General features: G+C 43.2%; 1 protein-coding gene across 1 annotated transcript; it reads left to right on the top strand.

Moving 5' to 3' along the window:
* The first annotated feature begins 837 nt into the window (after positions 1 to 837).
* Positions 838 to 24,248, top strand: kcnn2 (potassium calcium-activated channel subfamily N member 2). Its single transcript, XM_061077506.1, has 9 exons — positions 838 to 1,659; positions 2,021 to 2,116; positions 14,120 to 14,538; positions 14,840 to 14,981; positions 15,156 to 15,266; positions 15,359 to 15,486; positions 17,529 to 17,537; positions 20,607 to 20,676; positions 23,973 to 24,248. Exons 1-9 carry the CDS (start codon positions 838 to 840, stop codon positions 24,246 to 24,248), a joined length of 2,073 nt encoding a protein of 690 aa, XP_060933489.1.
* Positions 24,249 to 25,276: the final 1,028 nt, after the last annotated feature.

Below are 25,276 nucleotides of genomic sequence, written 5' to 3'. Positions count from 1 at the left end.
ACAACCCAGATTTAGCCCCAGGACTGGATTTGTTGCTGCTGTAACGCCGGGACGGGTGGGTGATTGGGTCCCAGCCTTTGCTTTATGCCCCCGCAGCTGCTCCATCCCGGCCAGTTGGCTGGATTTCCTCGGGGTGATATAACTCTTGTGCTCCGTTAATAACGCAGCCACCAGCGGTCACATCAATCTGCGGCTGCAGGGACTCATATAGGTGCGTGAGACGGGGCCTGCATGCATGCTCGGTCACATGGTGAGCGGCCAATGGGGCTGAATGGAAAGGTGCAACTCTGTAAATCAGTGGATGCAGCCGTGTACCGTGTGTGCGTTTCATGTGAAGTCAATACATGGGGAATCAGTCAGGGATTTATGAAATGGGTTCGGCTGATAAAGTTGATTTACACGTGGGAGAAGGGAGCCTCAAAGTGCAGAGGTGGGGAAATGACAGAATACACATGTAGTGAGTTTTAACTCGTATAAGTTTTATTTGAGTACATTTTGGCTGCAGTTTCTGAAAAAGTGTTTTTATTGGACATTGCAGCTCACTCAGGTGTAAAAGTGCAGGTAGAGATCCATGTACAAGAAGCAATGATTGTGTAGTTTTTGTTGATCCTGATGGAACGAGGCTGGGCTTCACGTCCCGTGGTTGCAACCTTTTCATGACGTCGAGCCAGTTGTTTTGGTCCTGCCTGCCCAATCGGAGGCTCCTCTCACATTCTACCGGAGCCGAAATGGGTCTGTCGGTGCAGCGGCGGCTCCGTCCTCCCGTAAGCACCACGACGCCCTTCGTCGGGTGCCGTGTGGTGCCCGACTGCTGCTGCTTGAAACGGCAGCACTGACATGGAAACCCCTCTGCAGCTGCACAACGATTTCTTCCCAGAGCGGCAGCAGTTCCAGCACTGTAAGTACCAGCACTACTGCGGGCGGGAGGATCGTCTCGGCCAGCAGCCGCACGACCGAGGCTGCACCTGCAGTAGCTGCACCTGTGACGCGCGGAAAAGCCTCATCTTTCGCGGGACGTCGCCGACCACTGTGGGAACTTTGAGGACCCCTTCGGAGACGTCTTCCAAGCAAGGTTGCCAGTACAGCGTGTGCGAGTTCACACCTTCTAGTCATGGTAGTTCATCCAGACACCATCCTCCGCCTCCTCCGCCTCCTCCTCCTCCTCCTCCTCCTCACCACCATCAGCAGCAGCAGCAGCAGCAGCAGCAGTGCCGCGGTCGGGGCAGCCTGGGCAGCGGCCACAAAGACACTAACTCCTACAATGAAATAGCCATGAGCAGCTGCAGATACAACGGCGGCGTCATGCGTCCGCTGAGCAACTTGAGCTCGTCCCGCAGAAACATACACGAGTTTGATTCCGAGTCCCAGCCACTGCAGCCCATCTCAGCCGCGGATGCGTCGGAACCTCTGTCGTCCAAGCCGGAGAACAATTCCACCACCCTGATGCCTTACGCATCGGGGGACGCGGGGGGAGGCTGCGGCCACAGCGGCGGCAAATCGGGGAAGAAGAAGAACCAGAACATTGGGGAGAAGCTCGGGCACCGGAGGGCCCTGTTCGAGAAGAGGAAGCGTCTCAGCGACTATGCTTTAATCTTTGGGATGTTTGGGATCGTTGTTATGGTTATAGAGACGGAACTCTCATGGGGAGCCTATGGAAAGGTGCGTATCTTCTCAGAGCTCATGCTGTGCAGTCCAGAGTTAATTTAGTGGCATGTGACTGAGAGAGCACATAACAACTTCTGACTCCAAAGTGTTAAAGAAAAGCGGGCTGTCACTTTTGCAGCAGGAGTGGTTAGAAACTACATGTAGTCACACTGCCTGTCACATGTAGGCCAAAAGGCCCACTGCTGTCCAACCATGAATGGGAACCCCTCAGTATAGAAGATGTCATGTCAGGATTTGTTGCAGAAGCTACATTTCTCAACCACCTTTGTGTATTCTTTCCATATTATTCCACATTTTGAAGATTTGTCATGATGCTGTGTGTTGTTGGGCTATAGTGTGGTTTGCTCTTTTCCAGGAGTCCCTGTATTCATTAGCTCTAAAATGCCTGATAAGCCTTTCTACAATCATCCTCCTGGGGCTGATTATCATTTACCACGCCAGAGAGATACAGGTAATGAAGCACCACTCTCATCCTTTCCTCTCTCCACGACTCCTAACATTTAATAAACACTCACATATCTACATAGCAATAAAAGTGCAACCAAAAAAAAGATATTGATTTGCCAATGTAACAAAGTGAAGTGTTGAATTACAGATTCTCCGCAGCATGGGACAGTGTAATTGTTCAATGAATTTATCTTTACAGCAGGAACACAGTCTTATCTTCATCGCTCTTAAGATTGAATGTCTTATGTTTGCTCCAGTCTCAATCAAATGGCGGTGGGGTTTTTTGCTCTGTGCCTTGATCATCTTTTGATTTATTGCCACATTAACGCTTTCTTATGCATTTTTGAAACGATTTAGAAACTCCTCACTGTGTTTGGAGGATGAATATGGATTGTCAGCCTCCCCTGAGATGCTCCAACTCTCGGACAGTTTTACGATCCTGCCTCAGAGCATTGTTGCAATACTTACAGTTCTTTCTGCTCAGCACTCGTGTCTTTATTGAGCAGTCACACTAGTAATTGCACCACTTTCTGCAGGGTGGATGTATATTACCCTCTTTTTTTCAAATCATGCTGATGGATTTTCTTACTTTTAAACAAGATAATGCTTTTTTAGCTATATCCACTGAGCGGATTCATAGGTTTTTATCTTAATTCTTCACTCGGGATATGGAAGAGGTTTTTGTGAAGCAGGAAAAACATTCAATTTGGATAAAAAAAATTAAAAGGTGGCCTCAGCAACAGCATATATTCATCAGCCTTGTTGGTATATTCAGGATTTGCACGTCTCGGGGGAGTATCAATCATGGAAATAGCCAAACAGTAAAATGTGTCGCCCCCTTCAGATGTCTCATTGTAAACCTTTCTTTTATGAGGAATGATAGAAAATGCACAGGCATCATTACCATATTTCAATGCATAACAAAAGTGTTTCCATTTTGCTCGCAGTCAGCTCCATGTAGCCGTTTATAAATTAGAGAGCCTATACTGTAAGTTTGCATGAGAGTATCGTATTCTTTCTTGCCTCCCTCGGCCTCCGCACCTTTTCCTCTAATCCCGTGTAAATTATTCAGTTCATAAACCCAGTTTTTTCACCTCTTGCTTGGACAAACTTTCCTTGACGCTAAATAATGGAATGATTATAGTTGTGACTTTAAGATAGAAAAGGTGCATTTTTCTCATTAGTGTTTAAATTTAATGAGTTTTATAACAGATTGTGTTCAATTCAGACACATATTTATGTCCACAAGAAACCCCTTAAATTCCTAATTATGCTACACACTAAAGGCCACCACAACAGTACACGCTTATACTGGGATACTGAAACACAGGTGGATATATCCCCTTTTTAAAAGCTCAGGTCATCTCTTTTTACACAGTAAAAATGTGTGTGAAGCCGCCTCCGCTCCTTCATCACAGGTGAGGTGAAATGTTAATTTCAGCTCTAGAACAAGCTTCTTTTCTTTCTGTTTCTTTCATTGTCAGTTGCTGCAGATTTAACTCACAGGAAAGCTTTTCAAACCTCTTTGATCCACACTCCTCTGACAGTCACGTCAATATCCAAAACATTTTTCATCCGAGATAGCTCCCTCCTCACAATAAAGGCATTTCCTCCTCTGCTGACCTAGAAAACTTAATTTAAAGCCATTGTTTGCCTCAGAGTTGATTACCACAATAGACTTTTCATTCTCTTCACAATCATTTACATACAATTTATTCAGATGTGGAAAGCCCGAGCACTTGAATGAATCAGAAAACGTTGTCGCGTCACCACAGCCTCACTCACTTCCTGCTGCATCTCTCTAAAGTTTATTACAAATCTGTCTTCCAGTTCATTAAGTCGTTTGGAACAAACTAGCGTCCAGATCCTGGAAACTGTCTCTGTCTCCCTATTTAACTTCACTTCATAGGGTTTATATTTCAACTTCCAGCAACAGCTGCTCCTTCGCTTTGCCTGCCTCAGGGGCTTCTGTGCCTGTTGTTGCTAATCTGTCATTACTTGGTTCTTACAGACTGACATATACCCACAAACACACACACACAGACACGCACAAGCACACTGGCTAATGACACACACATGCACACCCAAAGGTGATAAAGGTGATGTCCCTAACAATTTCTGAGCTTCTGCTTCTTGCTGCTGAACTAGACTTTAAACGGATCCAGAATGTTTGAAAAATGCGATTGACGTGACGTGAAAATGTGATTGGACACACATTTCATTTGACTTTGAAGACTGATGTGTCAAATTTAAAGACCAGAACATCGCCTCAAGACCTAAAATACACTGTAACCTGAAGGTAATTTGATTTAGAACCTCATATTCAAGTCACTGCGGTACAAGACAGAGAAAAGCAGCTTATTCGAACAGACCAAATCCTCAGAGAAGCTTAAAGAAGTGAGAGTTTTGTATTTTATATTAAGCAATCAAAAGAATAGTTGTCAATTCATTTCCTGTTGATGGCCTAATCACTTAATGGACTAATTGTTTATTCCTTTCTCTTTTATCTCCCTGCCTGGTAAACAGTGTCCTTCAAACTGCATGCCTCTCAGTTCATAACATCAGTCATTAGTCCGAGTGATGTCGGCTGAGGAGTAATTGAAGCCCTTTTTATCTAAGAGCCTCAAACATCAATGTTTTTTCATTAAGGATTAATCTACTGGTTATTTTCTAAAACACAAGTAAATGGTGAGATAACTGACTCGTCACAAGTCATGAAATAGAAATATCCAAAGGGTTGTACATGAAATATAAACTTAAGTACACTTGAGTTATTTTACTGCATGTTAATCAGATGATACGCCTCTTAAACATTGAAATACTTCTAGTTAGATTCTGTTTCTACCCCTGTTCGAAGGGGTTTTTGTATTTGTTCCTCACTCTAGTCGATGGTTCAAGACAGAGGATGTCACACGTTGTAGCTCTATGAGGTCAATTGTGATCTGTGAATACGGGCAATGCAAATACATTCTGATGGATTGATTTATTCCGCCACTGAACACATTTTGTACATTGAATTCCTCATAACCAAACACGAACCCAATGACTCCTTATTTCATCTCATCACCTGGATGCATCATTGCACCATCCTCTGAGTTATTCAGTATAGCTTGTTTGTGAACCCCCCACAAGGTTTTAAAAAAGAAGGCACTTTAGAGTTGTTTCCAAAGTGCTCTCCTCCTTGTGGGAAATTTTGCCCCTGCAGTGAAATAGATTATGCATGCACATCCATGTGTACTCACAGATGCCTGTCAGACGCACTGTCAAGGCATGAGTCAAGATGATGAAATATTTCCCCAGCACTCCGGGCCCCTTACAACTGATTTACTTGTCAAACTCAGTAAAGACTGCCCTCTCATTTTTTCTGGGCTATAACTACAGAACGTTCTTTCTCCTCAGAGTGACTGAAGCCTCCAAAGGTCAGGTCAGACACGATAGAAGTCCGACTCAAGCTGTCATTTGAATTGTTGAGGGATCTTCTGTGCTACGATGGCAGTGATGGGTGACCCCGAGACAAATGTGTTTACACACACAGACGGCGCTTACACAATTCTTTAAAGTTTAGTATCAGCGTCTACAATCGAGACATTAAATAGAGTGATGCTTTACACTTCAATGTGTTTTGGAGCTGTAATCAAAATGTTATATATTCTTACATTGATTACCAAATTTATCTGTTGATCATGGCTCATAATACCACCTAGTGGCTAATGCTTATGTAGAGTCGACCGTTTGGGACGTCTCTACATCTTGACATTTATATTTTAAAAGTTTGACACCCTGTTATCAGAGGTGGGAGCTGCCCTGGCACCAGTGACCGCTCATGAGTGGGAATCTCAAATCTATGCTGGAACTAAACCCCAAAACCATCATATCGTCCACCATTCAGAGATGTCCCCCATCCTACCCTGCCCCCCGGCTGTCTTCACACACACACACACACACACACACACACACACACACACACACACACACACACACACACGCACACGCACACGCACACTCACTGAACCACCATCCACCTGTGCCAGTGTTCCAAATGTGGTCTTGGCAAGAAGCCTCTACTTTATTTCTGTCGCAAAACTGTGTGTGATGCTACTGGTCCTGGAGTCGTTCCTCAAGATAAATTTGCTTTATTGAGCTAATGGGTTTGTTGGACGTGTGTGTTCAAGATGTCTTTGTGTTTTTATGGGGGACCGATGATGATGTCTCAGCCCCGCCTCCCAGCATTGCGTTCTCAAGGTATTATTTTAATTTCCAGGGACACTTCAGCCCCTTTAATGTTTAATCCTCCTTTGCATTGTTCAGGAGTCTGAAGCCCAATTCTCTTTATACGTCTTGAAATGTCATCGGCCTGCTTTAGTCGCAGTAATGTCGTCTGTTGGCAGCTGGCGATCCGCCCAAGGAGGTTCCAGACTTTTGAGTTTGGGTAGAGTTCGCTGCGTTGGCAGGCGGGAACTTTGGAGTGGAAATAGAGAAGTTAGAGTCAGAAGCTCCTTGCTGACTTTGTTTTGTCATTGTTAGAGTCTGACAGGAGCTTTGAGCCGGGAGCATCTTTCTGCTCTCACCGCTTAGATGGTTGATGAGTTCACCTTATTTCCCCCCCCCCCGAGTAGACAGAAAATGACATTTTCAAAGTTTTCTCCCCTTCTCACATCAAAGGTTGTTTTGCTGGGGGGGGGGGGCATTTGTGCTCAGGCCATTACTCTGCTGCTGTGCGTTGTGACGACAGTTCTGCAGAGATTCCTCAGACTAATGCGAAATGCTTTGGGGGCCACTCTCTCTTTGATGTGTACTTTTGTGATAAAAATCCTCGCTGATGTTTCACACTCGCACAGTATTACATTTAACAATCTGCGCAAAAGATAAAATAACGACACACTGCTCCGAAGTGTGCCAGTGGATCCTGCCAAAGCCAAACTTGGCCGTGCGCATCCGACCGCCCCTGGGTGGTGTGTTTGTGTCAGAGATATGGTGTAACTGCAGGAGACGCTCTGCATTCCTCACAGTGAAATCTGTCCTCTACCTGGGACTCCAGATTGGAGTCAGATAACCACCACTGGCTGGTGACCTCAGCGTTTTCACTGAACATGCAGGCGTTCAAGGGCAGACACACTCCGCCTCCCCATGAGCTGAGAATCTTAAAGATTATTTATTGATGTCATTTAGAAAAATTGTGCTCGGCACGTGGCTTTAAACATGAAGATGATTTTAGTTTATTACCTTGTGCGTCTTGGCTGCAACAGGGATGGTCAAACGAGAGATTTATACGAGGGCTTTTCCTTGGCTCGGAGAGGTTTCACTCTGCCGGAAGAGATGAAACTATTCAAGCAAAGTGAAAACGCAATTTCACAAACAAAAGCAAAGAAAATCTGCAACAGCTTCAGATTTACTCAGCAAAGTGGCCTCTTACAGGCTCGCTTTGATATCATAAATAAAGCATTGCATTAATGTCTAATTGCATAGAACCTCTCAACCTATTTCACTAATGAGATTGAGCGATTTCATTCTCAGTGACAAGATATATGCTCCCATCTCCACATTACACAGATTAAATATTGAGCTGGACTCCATTAGTTATATTGAGCTTGGTGAAACCAGTAACCAACCCAGCTAGCGTCGCAGGTGAGCTCCTCGGAGACCGTGCGGTTTAGACGCAGGACGGCAGCGGGCGGGGGAAGACCTCAGGAGACATTCAGCCTCATTATCTCTCACCCTGACATGAATGAAACTCTCACATGTTGAACGAATGCCGTGCACTCCTACTGATAAGGCTGTATATACATCCAAAAATAAGCTGCATTTCAAACCCTGTGACAAGTGGATCTGTCCTCATTTAGAAGTGATTACCAGGATGTTTGCTCTCTGAGATGGGTTGCACGCTGCAGCAGTTTATTGTGTGTGTGCTCTTGTTCTTATGTTGTCACTGTGAGGATACAGAGTAGAACTGTTTCTAGTTGGGGGGACCGTTTAAATGGTTAAGTTTTAGGGGTGAGGTGAGGACATGTCCCCGTGTGTGCTGAGTCACAAATGTGTCTGAGCATGGCAACGTAATAAATCACGTGTTCTAAAGGCCACATGGGAAACATAAATAGAAAAATAACTTCAAGGGTAAGATAATATGCTATTAGTTCAACATTTCCTTTATCGGTACCTGATCAGGCAGATAAGTTTAGATTTATCTTACCTCTCTTTGCTTTTAACCACCTCGGTTTTTGTTTGAACTTTTCCAGAGCACAAGGGCATCCATGTCTGGAAAGACACATTACCCCTGCAGCTGCATGTTTCAAACGAGAAATCTAGTTCTATGGCTTTAGGATTAGGGTAATAGGATTATTTAGGATAATAGTTATATCACAGCTCTCGGGTGATTTAGCATGAAATATAAAGAAATTCTTGTTCCCCAGAGGATGAAGACTTTGCGACTTTGCTGATCCCCTTATGTTTCCTCTGTAGCGCTACTGTTAGGTTGACCCTGCAGATGAAACACCATTCAGGCTCAGGTTAGGGAGGAAATATCAGAGACATATTTGTTTTATACCTTCACCAAGGAGTTTGTATTTTCATAATCTATTAGGGAGCAAAAAATACTCAAACATTGTGAGATGGTGCATTTTGTTTGATTCCCAGGGAATAATTAATGGATCTTGATAAAAAAAAACAGGCACATTTAGGGGACTGATACTAATCAGTGTGTTTAATTAAGCTTGATTGGATTTAAAGGACTAACGGGCCTTGGTGGTGGGATGTGCTCGACTAAGTGCTATTATACATGTGTTTGGTGTTATTCACCTTTGTTATTGTTCTGTAGGAACATGAGTTCTGTACAAGGACATTTATGTCTGAAAAAAAACCACAGTACCTAATATTCTTGCTATGTAGCTTCAGGAATATTACAGCTCTTGGATGAGTTGCCATGTAATGTCGTAAAGATATTTATGTTCCCCAGAGGACGAAGCTCAGATCCCCTTTTACTTTTGCTGCATATAGTGCTTGGGTTGACGCCACAGATAAAACTCCATTCACTTCCTCTGTGCTCGAGTGAGGTAGGAAATCGCATGTGACATATATGTTTGTAGCAATTTAGATGAACTGACCCTTTAAACAACAGTTTCTTTTATAATGTAATCGTTCTTTTCTTTCATAATTTGCTTGAAACTGGTGTATTGATGCAGTTTTTTAGATTTTGACAGATGGGATTTTCTCCTCTTTCTTGACCTGTTTTTCTTTTACCTGTCTTTATTATTTATTTATAGTTTCTAGGTTATTTATAAACAGTTTGGAAAATCTGCCTAAGATTAAAGTGGAAACTGAATGGGTTTCTGTGAACATCATTTATTGAATTACTAAATTTGAATAGAGACGAATATCCACAGATTATCACATAAACCTGATTATGATTATAATACTGTAGTTGTTCAAGTTGATTTAAAATCTCACATATCAAAGGGCTGGTTACATGACTGCAGACCTCAATCATTGTAGACATGTGTTAAACTGTCATTAATTTGGCTCAATTAAAAAAGAAAAGGCTTTTACTTGGGGTGTTTAAATTATTCGTCAGCCTCCTGTGACTAATTTAAAAGTTTCCTGGCTCGTCAGCTGTCTGTATTAATTTCTTGACTCTGCAGTGTCTGTCTCTGACACGGTCCAAACCGCAGAGTTTAATGTTTTTCCCCCGGAGACGCTCACTCCTCCACCTCTCCGTCATAACTGCTGCTTCTGCTGCTAGCATGGAATATTTGATGCTCTGAGGTAAAGGGCCCTTGAGTATTGTATTTCAGGTCATCCATTACCATAATTGCTTTTACCCACCAAGTAGGCTTTCCTTATGCAACCCAGCCGCTTAAATGTTTAATTACATTGTTTTGAGGTAACAAACTTTGTAACTGCTTTTGACAGGACACGTTTGTTGTTTAAAATGTAAGATAAACTGTGCGCTTGTGCTGTGTGCAAACAATAGATTTAGCCGCGTTCAGAGGCCTGACTCTGGAAGTAAGCAACCGCAGCAGAGTGCAGCCCCAGCTTGCGTTTCCATGTCTACATTACACTCGGTTGGAAAGCTGAACAAGACGAGCTGTGGTTAGGGTTACACACTTCTCTGACAGATGTCAGTTGTTAAAGGAGCTCAGTGTCGCTCATTTGATATGAACAACTACCCCTGAAATTTTAATTCATGTGTCTTTCTGTGTTTGGGGGAAACTGATTGTGGCTTTTGAATAAATATAAATGAGTCTTTTGTGGGGCAGCGGGGACATGTGTTCACTGTTGTTGCTGCTGCTGCTGCTAAGTGCCGGCTTGTTGAGAGTTGATGTTTCTCGTACAGTAGCTGTTGGCCACATAATTGGCTCAGAAGCTCTAATGAGTGCGCAGTGTGTGCTGTTGTGTGTCAAGTGAAGTTTGTGCGGAGCCTTCAGAGCTGTCAGACTGTAGCATGGGGAGCGTTCATGTATGTCTGTGAGGAAAGTGGCAGCACAGCGCAGCGTTATTGATTATTCTCCGCCGCTTTCTTTGTCCTTGAAAAGAACATGTTTCTCTTTAATGCGAGAAATGTGACTTTTCCATTTTTATGTAACATATCGGGGCTGAATTTACAATCTGGGTCACAGATCCCATTAGCCCTCCAGGATTGGGACGTTTTTTTGTTTTAGTGCTTTAATGCGAAACCTCAAATTGATGTAAACGGAGACTATTTGGCAAGAAGCCAAGTCATGATCTGCGCCTCCAGCATTTTATTTCTCATTGAATCAAAACTCCTCTTTGACTGATGAATCAACATAAACAGCATATTTCAGACTTAGATAGTTGAGGGGCTTTATTCGGGTGGAGAGGAGGTTTAAAGGTCGGTGCAGTGGTCTGCCTCACAGCAAGAGGGTTCCTAGTTCGAATCCCAAATCCAAAGACATGCTCTTAATTGTCAGTGTGAATGCTTGTTTGTCTTCATTTATTTGCCCTACAATACTCTGGCGACCTGTCCAGGGCCGTACCACGCTTCTCACCCAATACAACTTAAAAGGTATAAAATAAATTGTTCATTTTCTTCTCATACATAATGGAACAGTCATTTTAAACAGACCCAAATTGCAAGTTAGACGTTGGATCCCTATTTTCAAAATTAATAAAAACCTAATAAATAAATGATGGTACTTTTTTTGCCATGTATTCCAGCTGCTCTCTATTTTTGAACCAGGAGCTACACAAGCAGATATTGCCACCGTTAATAAATAAGTCAAAGGGGCAAAGGTGAGAAGCTTCAGGTCTGTAATATTCTTTACTTCATCCATTAGTAAAGCAGGTTGGGTGGGGCTGAAACTCCATTATTATATCCTAGGTTAATGCTATGTTACTTCACCACATGGTGCAGAATAAAGGGAAGGCAACTGCTGGTTAATGTTGTATTCTGCATGTGACAAGTCTGCTCCTACAGTAAATCCTGCAAGACAAGAAAGAAAAAAATATATCCGGGGCATCAAAAATTTAAAGAGGCCCTTTTGCTCTCAATACTTTCACCAAAAAGTGCTCGATCCCGTTTCCTGTCCACTCCTGTCCCTAGAAACTAGAAAACGCATATTAAATTCCCTCTCATGCAATGTAATGCAGGCAGGTATATGTGCAGAGGACAAAACTGCACACTCTAAAAATGAGCTGAGCTGACGGACAAACCTGAGTAACAATGTTGTTCACAATGAGGCTTGGAAACATCATGTGTGCATATTTTCTTCACAGGACATCATATACTTCTTTACTCAAGCGTACAAGGGAGGTTGGTGACGTGATGTAATCATGTGCAGCGTTTCTTTCTTCTCTCCGTTTGAGAGACTTCTGCTCTCACGGCAGAAAAAAAAAAAAGTGCAGCCACCAGGAAACCTCGCATGAATTTGCTGACAGCTACATTTTGTGAAATATCTCCTGCCAGTCGTGATGGTCCGTACACAGGCAGAGGACCTCGAGGTGATTGAGTGGAGAGAACACGAGCAGCTGTGGAAGGAAATCAGTGGTGGGATGTCAGTTGGGGGAAATATTTGACAAATGCGGGGGGAAGCTATTACAGTTTGATAGTATATAATCTGCAACTGGTAAATATAGAGTGTAGGATTGAGAAGCAGCCATGAGCGTGATCAGGGTTCACTGCGAATGAGCTGCTGATGGTGGTCGTGGCCTCAGCCCGTTAGTTCAGGGTGAATACACCCAGCAGTGAATCTTCTGGCCCCAAGATGACTGTGTATTGGATTGAAAGTGATGAAGAGGAGGGAGGGGAAGAGCGAAAGGGAGCAGCAGCAGAGGTGACTATGTGAGGAGGCTACGGCGTATGACAGAGGACACGGTGCAGAAGAGTGATGAGGGGGTGTTGTATTCCACCCACGCTGAAATCCCCCGTGAGAGGAGCTACCTTCTGGTCAGGGCGGCCAGGTGATTGGAAGCTAATGCAAATGTGGAGGCGGCAGATGTTCTCGTCTTTACGACACTTTTAAGTTAAAGATGCTTCTGAGAGCTGGTAATAAATGAGACTGTTTTTAATGCAGGTAGTGTGAACGTAAAGCGAAACAGAGTGAGGAGGAAATATGTGAATGTGAAATAAGACTATTTAGCTATTCATTTGATTATTTTGAATTATTTTGAATTAGACTACTACGGTTTTTTCATTATCTATTAATGTACAGATTAATTATTTAGTCTATTTAGTGGTTTGACAATAATTAGTGAAAATATGACTATATCAAAACTCCTCATAGCCCAAGATGACATCTTCATAAGGGTTGTTTTGTTGACAAAAAGCACATCCATCAGTTTTTCACAATTTTTACCTGAAAACATTTTATTCTTGTGATGTTTAAAGCAACTAATCAATTGATCAATTGATTGAAATTACTGACTTTTTACTTTCCAGACATCTTTTGTGCCAAATTATTAAAATAAAACTGCAGATTTAAGGCTTGAAATAATTAATACTTTTAAATACTTACAGGCAGAAATAGTAGTAAATGGTCCCCACTAGGTAGGAAAGGAACATGTGAATTTAATCGAAATTAATCACCCAGCCAGTAATTGTATGATTTTATGATTTGTTATTGTTTTAAAAAACAAATTATTTTTATTATCCATGAATGTAACGATTCATTGTTTAATTTATCCAGTGACATGTTAATAAAAATTATGACTTCCAAGAGCCGAGGATGACATCCTTTTATGGCTGGTCCTTTTAAACCCGAAGATTCAAATTTTGCTCATTATCTTTTCATTGTTTTTACTTTAAAGATCATTATTATTGTGCTCATAAGAGAAATGAATCAATAAATCGATTAACCATCTAAAAGTTTGAATTACTTTTGACTTTCAAGACAGATTTTCTGAAAGACGTATATATTTTACGGAGAAACAAAAAAGACGAACCTGGATTGATCTGTCCAAAAATCCAAGAGGATTCTCCCTACCCTGTCTAGTGCCCCTGAGCAAGGCACCTTACTCACCTAACCTCTGCTCCCCGGGCGCCGTACACGGCTGCCCACTGCTCTGTGTGTCAGGCACCAGATGGGTTAAAAGCAGAGGTTAAATCCCCCCTTGCATGAGTGTGCCTGTGCAGGTCTGTGCATGGGTGTGGGACAATAAAATGTATATTTTCCAGGAAAAACGGGTCCCCACTAGGGAGGAAAACCACCTTAAGACTAAAATACAGTGATATTCTTTGGAGAATTTATTCTATAAAAACACTGGTGTGATATTTCAGTCTTATAACCTTCATCAGATAACCTTCAACACTATTTATCATTGGCCATTTTTGGCCTTGAAAAAGCATTTCGTCCTTCCCTTATCATAACAGTTATTTATTATATAGGTGGCGAAGGTCTTTATAAAGATGTGGCCTAAGAACGTGAGGTAATGACTCCGGGCGATATGTGACTTATTGTTTAATGGGTTTAATGATTTCCTGTAGCGGGCTGTGTCACCGTGATGAAAGTGTTAGCCTGCTTCCTCCCTCCATCAGCCTCACCCTGCCCTTTCCTTGCAGTTATTTATGGTGGACAACGCAGCCGATGACTGGAGGATAGCCATGACGTATGAGCGCATCTTCTTCATCTGCCTGGAGATCCTGGTGTGCGCCATCCACCCAATCCCAGGGAACTACACCTTCACCTGGACCGCGCGCCTGGCCTACTCCTACGTGCCATCCAAGACAGATGCGGACGTGGACATCATCCTGTCCATACCCATGTTCCTGCGGCTGTACCTCATCGCCCGTGTCATGCTGCTGCACAGCAAGCTCTTCACGGACGCCTCCTCCCGCAGCATCGGGGCACTCAACAAGATTAACTTTAACACACGCTTTGTGATGAAGACCCTCATGACCATCTGTCCTGGCACTGTGCTGCTGGTCTTCACCATCTCGCTGTGGATCATTGCTGCATGGACTGTGAGAGCTTGCGAGAGGTGCCTGGATCCCTTTCTCACGTTATGCAGCGCTGCCCGGCATGAAACATAGATAAGGCATAAAAATAGATAATGTACACAGTCCTGAGCTCCTTCTAGGTCTGAGCGTTAAGATAGAAAGGTTTACATATGCTGCACGAAAAGATTAGAGCCCCACAGTTTTCATTTAGTCTTATGCACATTGGATTAAATCTTTATTCAAACATTTTACTAGTAATAAGTATAGCAAGCAGCTGGAGTGCATCAGTTTCTGCAGGTACATGAATGTTGCTCAACCTATTCCATTTATTATTTATTACAGGTACCATGACAACCAGGACATAACCAGCAACTTTCTAGGAGCCATGTGGTTGATCTCAATCACGTTTCTTACCATTGGATATGGGGATATGGTCCCAAACACGTACTGTGGGAAAGGAGTCTGCCTCCTGACTGGCATCATGGTGAGAAACTCACACTGAGTGCTTCAGGGTTTGAATTATTCTTTTTGCTGACAGATTGGCAGGAGGCTTCATCACCTTTGTGACTAATATGTTGTTAATGTTTTATGACAAGCAAATGAAATGTGTGAAAATCCACGTTGTACATTTGTTTGGTCAATTCTTGTTATCCCACAGGGTGCTGGCTGCACTGCTCTGGTGGTCGCAGTGGTGGCAAAGAAACTGGAATTAACCAAAGCTGAAAAACACGTCCACAATTTTATGATGGACACCCAGCTATCAAAAAGAGTACGTGAGCAGTCCACGCTCGGTAAAGTGACTTCGCAGATCTTTCCCCTGTCTGCGTTCTTGACCGATGTCTTCTTCTTCTGTCGCCTTAGGTGAAAAACACAGCTGCGAATGTTCTCAGGGAGACGTGGCTCATCTACAAGAACACTAAACTGGTGAGGAAGATGGACCACGCCAGAGTCAGGAAGCACCAGAGGAAATTCCTCCAAGCCATTCACCAGTAGGTACCCCCCTCCCCCCTCCCCCCTCCCCGGCTATTAACCGACCTCCGCTACTCGCGTTGGTTTCAAACCTTCTTCCCCTGCAGCGTGTTCGTATGACTCACCAATGCAGCACAAAGCTGAAATCTGAATTGTTTGACACCTGTAGCAAAAAACATGTGCTTATACTGTTGAAAGATGTTGTTGCCTCATGACCATGTGTCCAGCTGACGTGACTAACTTTGAATTTGCAGATGTGGTAAAGAGTTGGCCTCTTTATTCAGCATCATAGGGAACGCTAAAAGTTGCGAGGAGCTAAATCCATGTTATTATTAATCCCTGAAACACAAGAAATCCTTGTGATTCTCTTTTTTTCTCAGCATGAAGAAGACATACTTAATCTGTGTAAAATGGCTCTTTCTTTGAACGAGGGTTACTGTCTCCCAGCAGCCTCAGTTTTACAGAAGTACTGAAAAGAAAAACCAATTTAATCTATCTCAAGTTACGGCATTCACAGAGCAGTATGATATTGATCTCTCTCTCCCTCTCTCCCTCTCTCTCTCTCTCTCTCCTTCTCTCTCTCTCCTACTCTCTCTCTCTCCTCTCTCACTCTCTCACCTTTTGCTGTCAGATCGGCTCTTGCGTGTCTCTTTCGCTGTGAGTCAGATGTCAGGCTGACCTCAGGGCCGATACATCTGGGTTCCTACATTTCTAGCTGTTGGTCGGACACTTACCTGTCAGCCAGTCTTTAAGCGGGTCCCCGGTGACCCCCTGAGTGCTATCTAACTCCAAAACAGTATTGATTTTAGTCTCACCTCACGCTTGTTTTTCTTCAACCTACAGTGCTCACATGCGCGTCTAATCTGTGGCGTGTTTCCTGCAGTAAAGAACTCAATGCACTGTGACTTTGTTATTATACAAGAAGAAAATGTCCCCTTTTTTGTGTGTTTGGTTTTGTGGTTTTCTGTATGTATATTGGTCGAACATATATATATATATATATATGTGGTCTCCAGTGTACAACTTTAATTTGCTCATGAATCTTTTGACCACACATTTATGTCTTACAGACATTAAGATTTTAGCTTACAAGTTAGAGAAGCACACAAACAGTCTGCTGATGCAAACCGCATCCAAATTTGTGTCATTTAAAAAAAAGCCTTTTGTCGTGGTTGCTTTGTCGCGTCATTTTGTCCTTGCTGCCGTATTGTGGCGATTTGCACCGGTGGTGACAGCGTGTCGTGTCCACCTCCTGTTCTCTAACACAGCCTGTTAATGGAAATCCCTCTGAGCTCATGTTAAATCTATGAAGAACTTGATTCGATGAGAAAAAGTCACGTCCCGCTCTGTGTGCAAGGACGACGACTCTGCATGGGGCCCACATGCTCCCGTCACAGCTTCGTCTTATAAAGATTTATTTGGCTTGTGAGGAATTGTGCTTCGAATCTCTTATCTGACAGAGATATAAGTCTTGTGTGTAGCCTGGGTTATAAAACATCCTGGATTGAGATGAGCGCAGGACAGGAAGTTGCCTGACAGCGAGCAGGAAGCGGATGTATCGGATAAGGACTAGAGCTCGCCTTGACCGGTCATGAGGCGATAGCAGACATCAAATTAGATTTGATTCTGACCTGTTTCCTCTGGTCAAAGCAGGAAGAGAGTGAAGAACGGGCGGTGTTAAATGGGAACGTAGGTGATGTGATCCGCCGTGTGTGTCGGCGGTTGTTTACAGATGTTTACAGAAAGGTTGGACTGTGATAACCAGCATTTGTGTGGGGGAGAAAAAGGGATAAGACTGAGAGAGAGAGAGCTAAGCTGCAGCTTCGAGAAGCACAAACACAGGGAGATAAGGCACCGGTCGCAGGAAGAAGCGAGTCCAGGAATAATAGTTGCTGGTGTTCAGAGTTGAGGGGAAAGCGTTAGAGACGAGGGTCGCTCACAGCAGCCAGACTTGAGCGTGAAGAGATTTCTACCATCTGAATATGTGATCTGATGTTGTAATAATTCATTTGTCTACTTCATGTTTCCTTTTTTTCCTGTTTACGTCTACACAATGCAATAGAGCTCGAAAGTAAGTCTTCGCCTCACATGTATAGATATAGACCTGTTGTGTGCATGCCAACGAGAGCTTGTCCTCGAACCCAATAATGTGACCAAAAATTACACTCCCTCATTTGATAAGTGAAATTCATGCCACTTAAAAAAAAGTAGTAGTCTGCAATAATAAGTTCCAAAGATGTTTCCAGATTAATTAATTTAAAGTGCAACAGAGTTTTTTGTTTTTATGAGACGACGAGTATCATGTTAATCTGATGAAAACACACTAGAATCTCACATTCACTCTCATACATGTTGCAACCAAACAACTTTAAATAACCAGCGCCAACACCTCTCACGCCTTTTTATTGAGTAGACCAATGGCTCGCTTTAAACACGCCCACAGATGCATAATAAGTGAATTTCAATTATCGGTGATGGAGGGTGTTTTTCTTTCCATTTCTGCATGGATGTGATGAGAATTTGATCTTTAATCAGAAAGCCACTGATTAAACTCCAACCAACTGTGCTTTCACGTACCGAAGGATGACGACTAGAGCTCTACAGGAGACAGACCTGCAGTATAGCTCAAGTACATGATTTACAACTATCCCTCAAGTCATGTTACACACTCTTAGCGGTCATGCTCATGCAGATCAGGGCTCAGGGTCGTCTTTCGGCGTGTGGAACCATTGTTACGCCTGTTTACTACATTTGCAGCCGCATTTCCTCCATTTCTCTGTTGGATGACACAGTAGCGAAGACGCTGATCCGGTGTTATCACAGCTTGTAAACATCATAATAATGAAGGACACGGAGCTGTCATGCATCTCTGCGCTAAGAGGACTTTTGCAGAATTAGTGACAGATACACCCGAAGCACTCCTGAGGTTATCAGGATGATGCCATCTACCACACCACGGGCCGGACGTTGCAACGTGTTTTAGGCCACGACAGCTGCTAAGTCAAGCGTCTCAGTGAGTAGAGTTTAACTATCCCCTGTCCCGTGGGAGTGCTGTCCCTTCCCATCCACAAGGTTAAAGTGGGGGAATAACAGGGAGAGGCAGGAGAGTGAGTGCTTGTTAGCGCCGAGATCAGTGGATTGCAACAGGAAAGTGACCTGAGAGGAAGGTCAGCGTAAAGCCTTCGAGCAATCCTGTTGGTGCCCGAGAGGCTGCGACTGTAACCAGCAGCGTGAAGCTGTCACAGCTGGGGCAAGGGGGGGGGCTGCAGCACGTTCACCCTGTCCATAACACTGAGGAGGAATTAGCATTTCCTTCCCCGGTGAGGTAAAAGGAGGTCAAGACAAAGAAAGCAGGACGTGGGGGTAGTAAATATGGCATAGCACTAACTGAGATTGCCATAACAAATTTAGTGAGGTAGTGAAAAGCTTAGCGTTGCTGTTTTCCCCCCTGATGAATAGCAAGCAGATTTAGAGCGCCCATTCAAAAGCACAACTGCCCACGAGGAGTGATTGACCGAGGGAGTGAGACTCACAGAACATAAAAGACACAGAGCATGTTGGACCTTCCTCCACTTGACCTCTAGCTGCCCTCTGCTTTGACCCCATTCGACAGCTATCGGTCATCCAACTGTGAAATATATAAATCTAACCAAGGTCTCACATCAACTCTAAAAAACCATTTAACATTGAATATCTATTATCTCCCATCATTTTAGATCGAGTACCTCCTTCTTTTCTTTTTCTTGCATCCAACTGATGAGTTGAGAAAAGTGATATTTTGGTTTAGCATTCTGCACTTGTCTTCAGAGTCTGCTCAGTGTGAAGCATCTCGGTCCTCAGTTGTCAGGACATGTTCCCCTGCCTGTAGTTTTCCGTTAGCGCCTCCTGTGGCACCCTCTGTTGGTCTGACCTGTCATCTTCGCTCCACATCTGCCTGTCATCAGGAGACTGAGAAATTATCCTGCATTGCATGAGAATGGGTGAATCTCGGCCAATCAGCCGAATCGCCCAGGGGTCCCTAAAATCCCCCCCACCCCCACCTCCCCTGTGCTCATCATTACTGTAACCTACACGACCTAATGATCACCTCACACTGCATTATTGGCTCAGTTAGTCATCGAGTTGTATTATTAGTAGCCGTGTTTTCAAAAGATCTGAAATGTTTGCAACGCTGCCATCATGATGATATTTTGTTTTGGTGCCAAGTGTAATTTAGCATGTGTGGGCGATTCAAGGAGCGGAAAAAAAATCTCTGCTATTTTGAAACCATTTGTGGTCGACGCTCTACACAATATGCACCGTTGCTGTTTTTTATCCCCCCTGAGAGAAAAAGTAAAACAGGCTTTAGAAGCCTGATTAAACAGGAGATGTTAATTATTAAAGCGTGTTGTATGGATTATTTTATGCAGAAGTCAGAAGTAGAGTTTTTGGCTGATGAAAAAGAATAAGTGAGGAGGGGGGTGTATTGCATGTTATCATTGTACCTCACACGTGAACAGCTACTTAGACAAATTACGTCCTTTTTTAAACAAGCTTTGATTAAAGGGATTAGTGGAGACCTTGTGAATTTTCTCACTGACGTCACATTTGTCCCTTGTTTGTACTGGACAGTCTCAGAGAAAATGGTTTATTTAAAAGTGCTTGATATCTGCTGATAAAATATTCATTAACTTTAGAAAAAAGAGACAAGTTGATTCAACCAGTAGGAGAAGTTAAAATCCTTTTTTGGTTGTTTTATAATCGGACATGTCGTGCAGCTATTGCGCTTCATAAATGCCATTTACATTACATAGGTGAGCAGACAGGACATCTCCTCATTCCTTTAGGTAAAGTATGGGTTGAGTATGATGTAGAGCTGTTCTCATTCTCCCTCCAGTGGCAGTCCCCCTGCTCCTCCTCCTCCTCCTCCTCCTCCTCCTTCTCCTCCTCCGTGGTCTCCTTTCCACTTGCATGCAGCTCCACTAAACAGACCGACCCCTGCAATCCCTGCATTCTCTATACACACATCTTGTGCATGTCCTGGGAGTGTCCTCCATGTGTATGCCTTTGTGTGTGCACACATTTTTGAAAAATAAGCAAAGTGTAAAATAAAACCTCTGATAGCGTTAACTCATTGGGTTCTGAATGGTCTTGTGTTCAGATTGAGAAGTGTTAAAATGGAGCAACGCAAGCTGAATGACCAAGCAAACTCTCTAGTGGACCTTGCTAAGGTAAGCTAGACTAACTAACAGTCTACTGCTGCACTGTGCACGAGGACAGAGTAACTATCCTGACAAGCTTCTTTCATGTGTGTGACTGAATTCAAAGCATGCTGGTTCACCCGCTTAACTAGCTGTGCTTCCTACTATAATCAAAGTCTACAGGTGTCAAATAAACAGACAGGCTTTCCAAAGGGTGTTAGAGATCAATCTGTGTGATGATTCTGTGGTTGCACTGCACTCACCTCCACTTTGGATCCTGTGGGTGTGAAATAACAGCATCATTTTGATTCTACAGTTAAAATTACTATCCCCAGGACATGTTCCCCTGAAAATTACCAAATGAGGGGAAAATCTTTTGTGTTTGTGAAAAAAATAAATAAAAGACCCAGTGCAGTTTTTCCCCTTTTAATACATACTCTGATACTCGTCTCCAGATGCACTAAACAGAAGGTGACAAACCTTAGGGGAAGACCAGGCAGTGCGCCAGCCTGACACAGCAGAAACAGTAACCTGGGACGGGAGACACTCTGATGTGATGATTCAGCCAGAATTACAGGCAGAGAAAGAAGGGGAGAAAAGAAAGGAGGAGAGGGGAGACAGGCAGGGGGCTTTGACATTCACAAGAACACCGCAGTTGAACTGGATTCAGGCCAGCGTGTCATGAAAGGTAGTAGTTAATATTGCCCAGTCGCATCGTGCTGTAAAACAGTGGCGAGAGGCGGAGGATGTGACATTAGATGAGGTGGCGTGCGGCCCAGTGCCACTCAGCTGGCTCTGTAATCGCTGTTGTGAGAGTCTGAAGCCATGAGAGGGCAGTGTAGCTTCAGTCGCCTCCTGCTCGCACTGGGACGATGGAGCTAAATGGATCCAGCATATCACTGGCAGCTGCACCGCCACTGCAGTGCCATGTAAAAATGGTTCTGGCGTGGCCCCCACCTTTCGGAGGCTGGAGGAAACCTCACGCCGCACCCCACAATATTTATCCTATTTATTTTATTAACAATGACAGGAGAAGCAGCGAGTAAAAAATGGTCCAAGTTAGATTTTAGTGAAATAAAAAAGAAATTCTGTTTATGTTCCCACCATATATCTCCCCCGGTCAATCGTGTAAATGAAGTGATGCAGAATTTGGTTGAATGCTGTTTCCCTCCACAGATTTTTCTTCTCTTTCACTTTTCGGGATGAACTTCATGTCCTAAAATTGCAAACATGCCCACAAGCTGCTCATTGAAACAATCTCCTCCAATCTCCTTTCCCCTCCTTCTTTATAGGTTGATAATGTCCATCATTGGTTTTATTGTAGGGCTGCAGTGGAACAATATAGATTTTTGCTCCATCAGTTGTATCCTCTATGTATATTTGTTTCCTCAGTGTACAAGGTCTCTTTTCATCTTCTGTATTGTTTTGTTTCATGATTTACAGATGAGGCCTTTGCTTGATGTAACCCAGTGCTACATGTAGACCTTTGCCTGGTTGCTGTAGAGCTCAAAAGAAGAAATACCATTCATTTTCTGAATAAAGATTTTAACTACCAGCCGTAATGTTGTAACCATCCAAGGTAGACCTACTACAAGCTACAACATTGTGACACAATGTTATCTGCTCCTGTAGTAGCAACAAGCCTGCATGATAACTGCAAACTACAGAATACTTTAATACTAAGGTTAAATCTAAGATGAAGCATTGGAAGTCATGAGAAAGTGGTCATTCGCCTGGGATAATGGGATATGTAGTTCCTTCCTTCTTTCACTCCTTTTTATGGTCATGGTCATTTTATTGATTAAACTCTTTCTATAGGGATCTCCTGACACCTCATTGGAGTAACTGAATGGGAAATCTATTTCCAGAACTAGAGCTGCCCTTAAATTGGGCGATCACCGTTATTCTGTATTGAGTTCAGTAATAAGAAGACATCCATAAATCATGTATTATTCTTTGTTCATACATGACCGCATACATGGCCGCATATACATTGTTCATACATGGCCGCTTTAAATGCTGAATTTCATTTCTAATCCACCGAGAGATCTTCACAGAAACAAAGGATTAGATTAACTGTCAGGTTGAGCTGCGTCGGTGCAACTTCAGCACTCGTGGATTCACATAAACAACCCATCCCATTATTCAAGCCTTAAATCAGAGCAGGACGAGGTAAGTGATGGATTACCGTGTCGCCTCCGCACCGTGCGGGATTATTAGTCCTCCACTGAATAATACCTAAGAGACCGCCCTCCAGCCGCAACACTCCCACTCCTCATTCTCAGTGTGACATAGATTTTCAGTGTGCTGTTGACTATTTTGGAAGGCTGTACTTTGGAAGTTACAAAACTGCAGCTACGGTGTGTTTTTTCAAAAGTCTGTAAGCAGATGGTTGTTGAATCAAAGGAGGAAAAAAGGTGTCGTGCAACGTCAGCAGGCACCTTTGCTGTCTGCTCCAGGCCTGCGTCATAGAAACATGCACTCTTGAGACATGTTCAATTAATAGCATACAGACAATGTTCTGGTTCTCATCCTAAAATCTAAATAAACTTATCCCGATGTTCCTCCGGTCTTTTTCAAAGATATAACAAACTTTTTTGCTCAACGCAGTGGAGGAGAATGGGACAGTCACTTTGGAAACAGATAACATTGACTCCATGACAGCACTATAGTAAAAGCCAATTTGGACGAATTTTGGATGGTTCGATACGATTTTGTCAGCTCTGTCTCCAATTAATACCTGCCCACCTGCAAAAACTTCAGTTGGACTCAAAGATAACCTCATTAGAATTTTAAGGTCAAAGGTCAAAGGTCACAGTGACCTGATATGAGTGAATGAAATATCTTGCATTAAACTGGTGGAGGCAAACAACCACAGGGGAACAAATTATAGTTGCCTTACTACCTTACATTTTTTCCTGGTGTAGAAAGCAAAAACCTCTTCATATTAACTTTTAAATGCATTTAACACAATATGAAGACTGCAGATTCTCTCCCCCATCACTTTCTGAAATTGTTTCAGACATTGACCTCTGTAAGGCCTGAACATGTGAGTATTGTCTGGAGACAGACCTGAAAACAACATGAGTGCATCCTTTATTACTTGTGTCAGTTGCTGTTGGAATCTCTAAACACATTTATCTTCATCTTTAACTTTTTCTGCAGTCTGAACAGGATGAGTTTTAAATGCGAACCTTCTCTTTCCTCTCAGAATGATATGATAACGCTGAGCACTATCAACTGTCCATTTACTGAGGAATTTAAGAAGTTTTTTATACAAATTGGGAAATGCTGATGTTAAGTGTGTTTCCTCTCCCTCATTCCAGACTCAGAACATCATGTATGACATGATATCGGACTTGAACGAGCGAGGTGAGGACATGGAGAAGAGGATTGCCTTGCTGGAGACAAAGCTGGAGACTCTATTGAGTAACTTGCAGGCTCTGCCAGGACTCATCAGCCAGGTCATCAGCCAGCAGCACAGGGACTTCCTGGAGGTGCAGCTCCAGCCTTATGACAAACACAGCCCTGAGCGCTCACAGTCAGTGTCCCGACGGAGGTCGTCCTCCACCGCACCGCCCACCTCCTCCGAGAGCAGCTAGAGTCCAAGGGGAATGCCTCCACTGAAGACTTTTGCCATCATATGGCAAAGTTGCATTTATCGTAAAGCCTTATGGTTTCAATACGTATTATCCAAAATTCTGATGACAGAATCCAAGATACTGGGGACAGATGGATTTTAATGGATAACTTCATGCTGTTATTTGTTTTTTATTACCTCAAAAGATGTTGTTATCCTTGCTCTGGTGACAAGACCTCAAATAAAGGCGCTTCCCTCAGTAGAAAAGGCCTATCGATGGGGCTGCGATAAGGACTCTACTCCATCTCTATGCAGAGGTAGCCAGTTTTAGGTGGCAAGGTTTAACAAGTGTGAAACTATTGCACTAAAATAGTGCTTCTCACAGACTTTGTGCTTCAGCGGGCTTGATTCAGTTTCTGAGCTCCTCAAAGCAAACCAGTGAGAAATCAGTCAGGGAGAATGATGATGTTGAGGAAAAGTGCTGTGTTTGACGGTCTGGAGTGAACTGATAGCAGGAGAAGATGGAAATCGCTCCTGCACACTGTCACTCAGAGATAACTTAAAAAGCTTGAAATGAGGGGGAAAAAAGCATATATCTTTTAGGTTAGAAACAGCATCAACTATAGCGGTTTTCTTTTTGCAGAGTACCCCTGTAGAATGACTATTTTTGGGGCAAATTTGCAAATAATTTAATCCTCTAGTCGAAATGAATGCATTAAAATCTGTACTTGCACTTACTTTTTAATCAATGCACTTCAATGATGACTGACATATGATATAAAGATGCGTTGCTCATTAAAAAGAAGAACATTTGAGATGTTTGGGCATGGGTTTATTACTGTCAGTTCTCAAGTCATGGCTATAACGTTGATGAATCAAGTCAAAGCCCTTTTCTGTTGTTTGTTTTTTTTACTAAGAAGCATCAACTTAGACCTGCAGAAGTCCACAGAAATGTATTGAGTGATCACATAATCTGTAATTACCCCTTGTCTTGCTGTGTCTCATCTCCTGTTCCTCCCTCCTGTGCTATTTATGCTCGCTGTCATCCCA

The sequence above is a fragment of the Limanda limanda genome, chromosome 1 (genome assembly GCF_963576545.1).
Source record: "Limanda limanda chromosome 1, fLimLim1.1, whole genome shotgun sequence".
NCBI lineage: Eukaryota > Metazoa > Chordata > Actinopteri > Pleuronectiformes > Pleuronectidae > Limanda > Limanda limanda.
The sequence above is the reverse complement of the archived record's forward strand: the minus strand, read 5'-3'. Positions and strand labels throughout refer to the sequence as shown.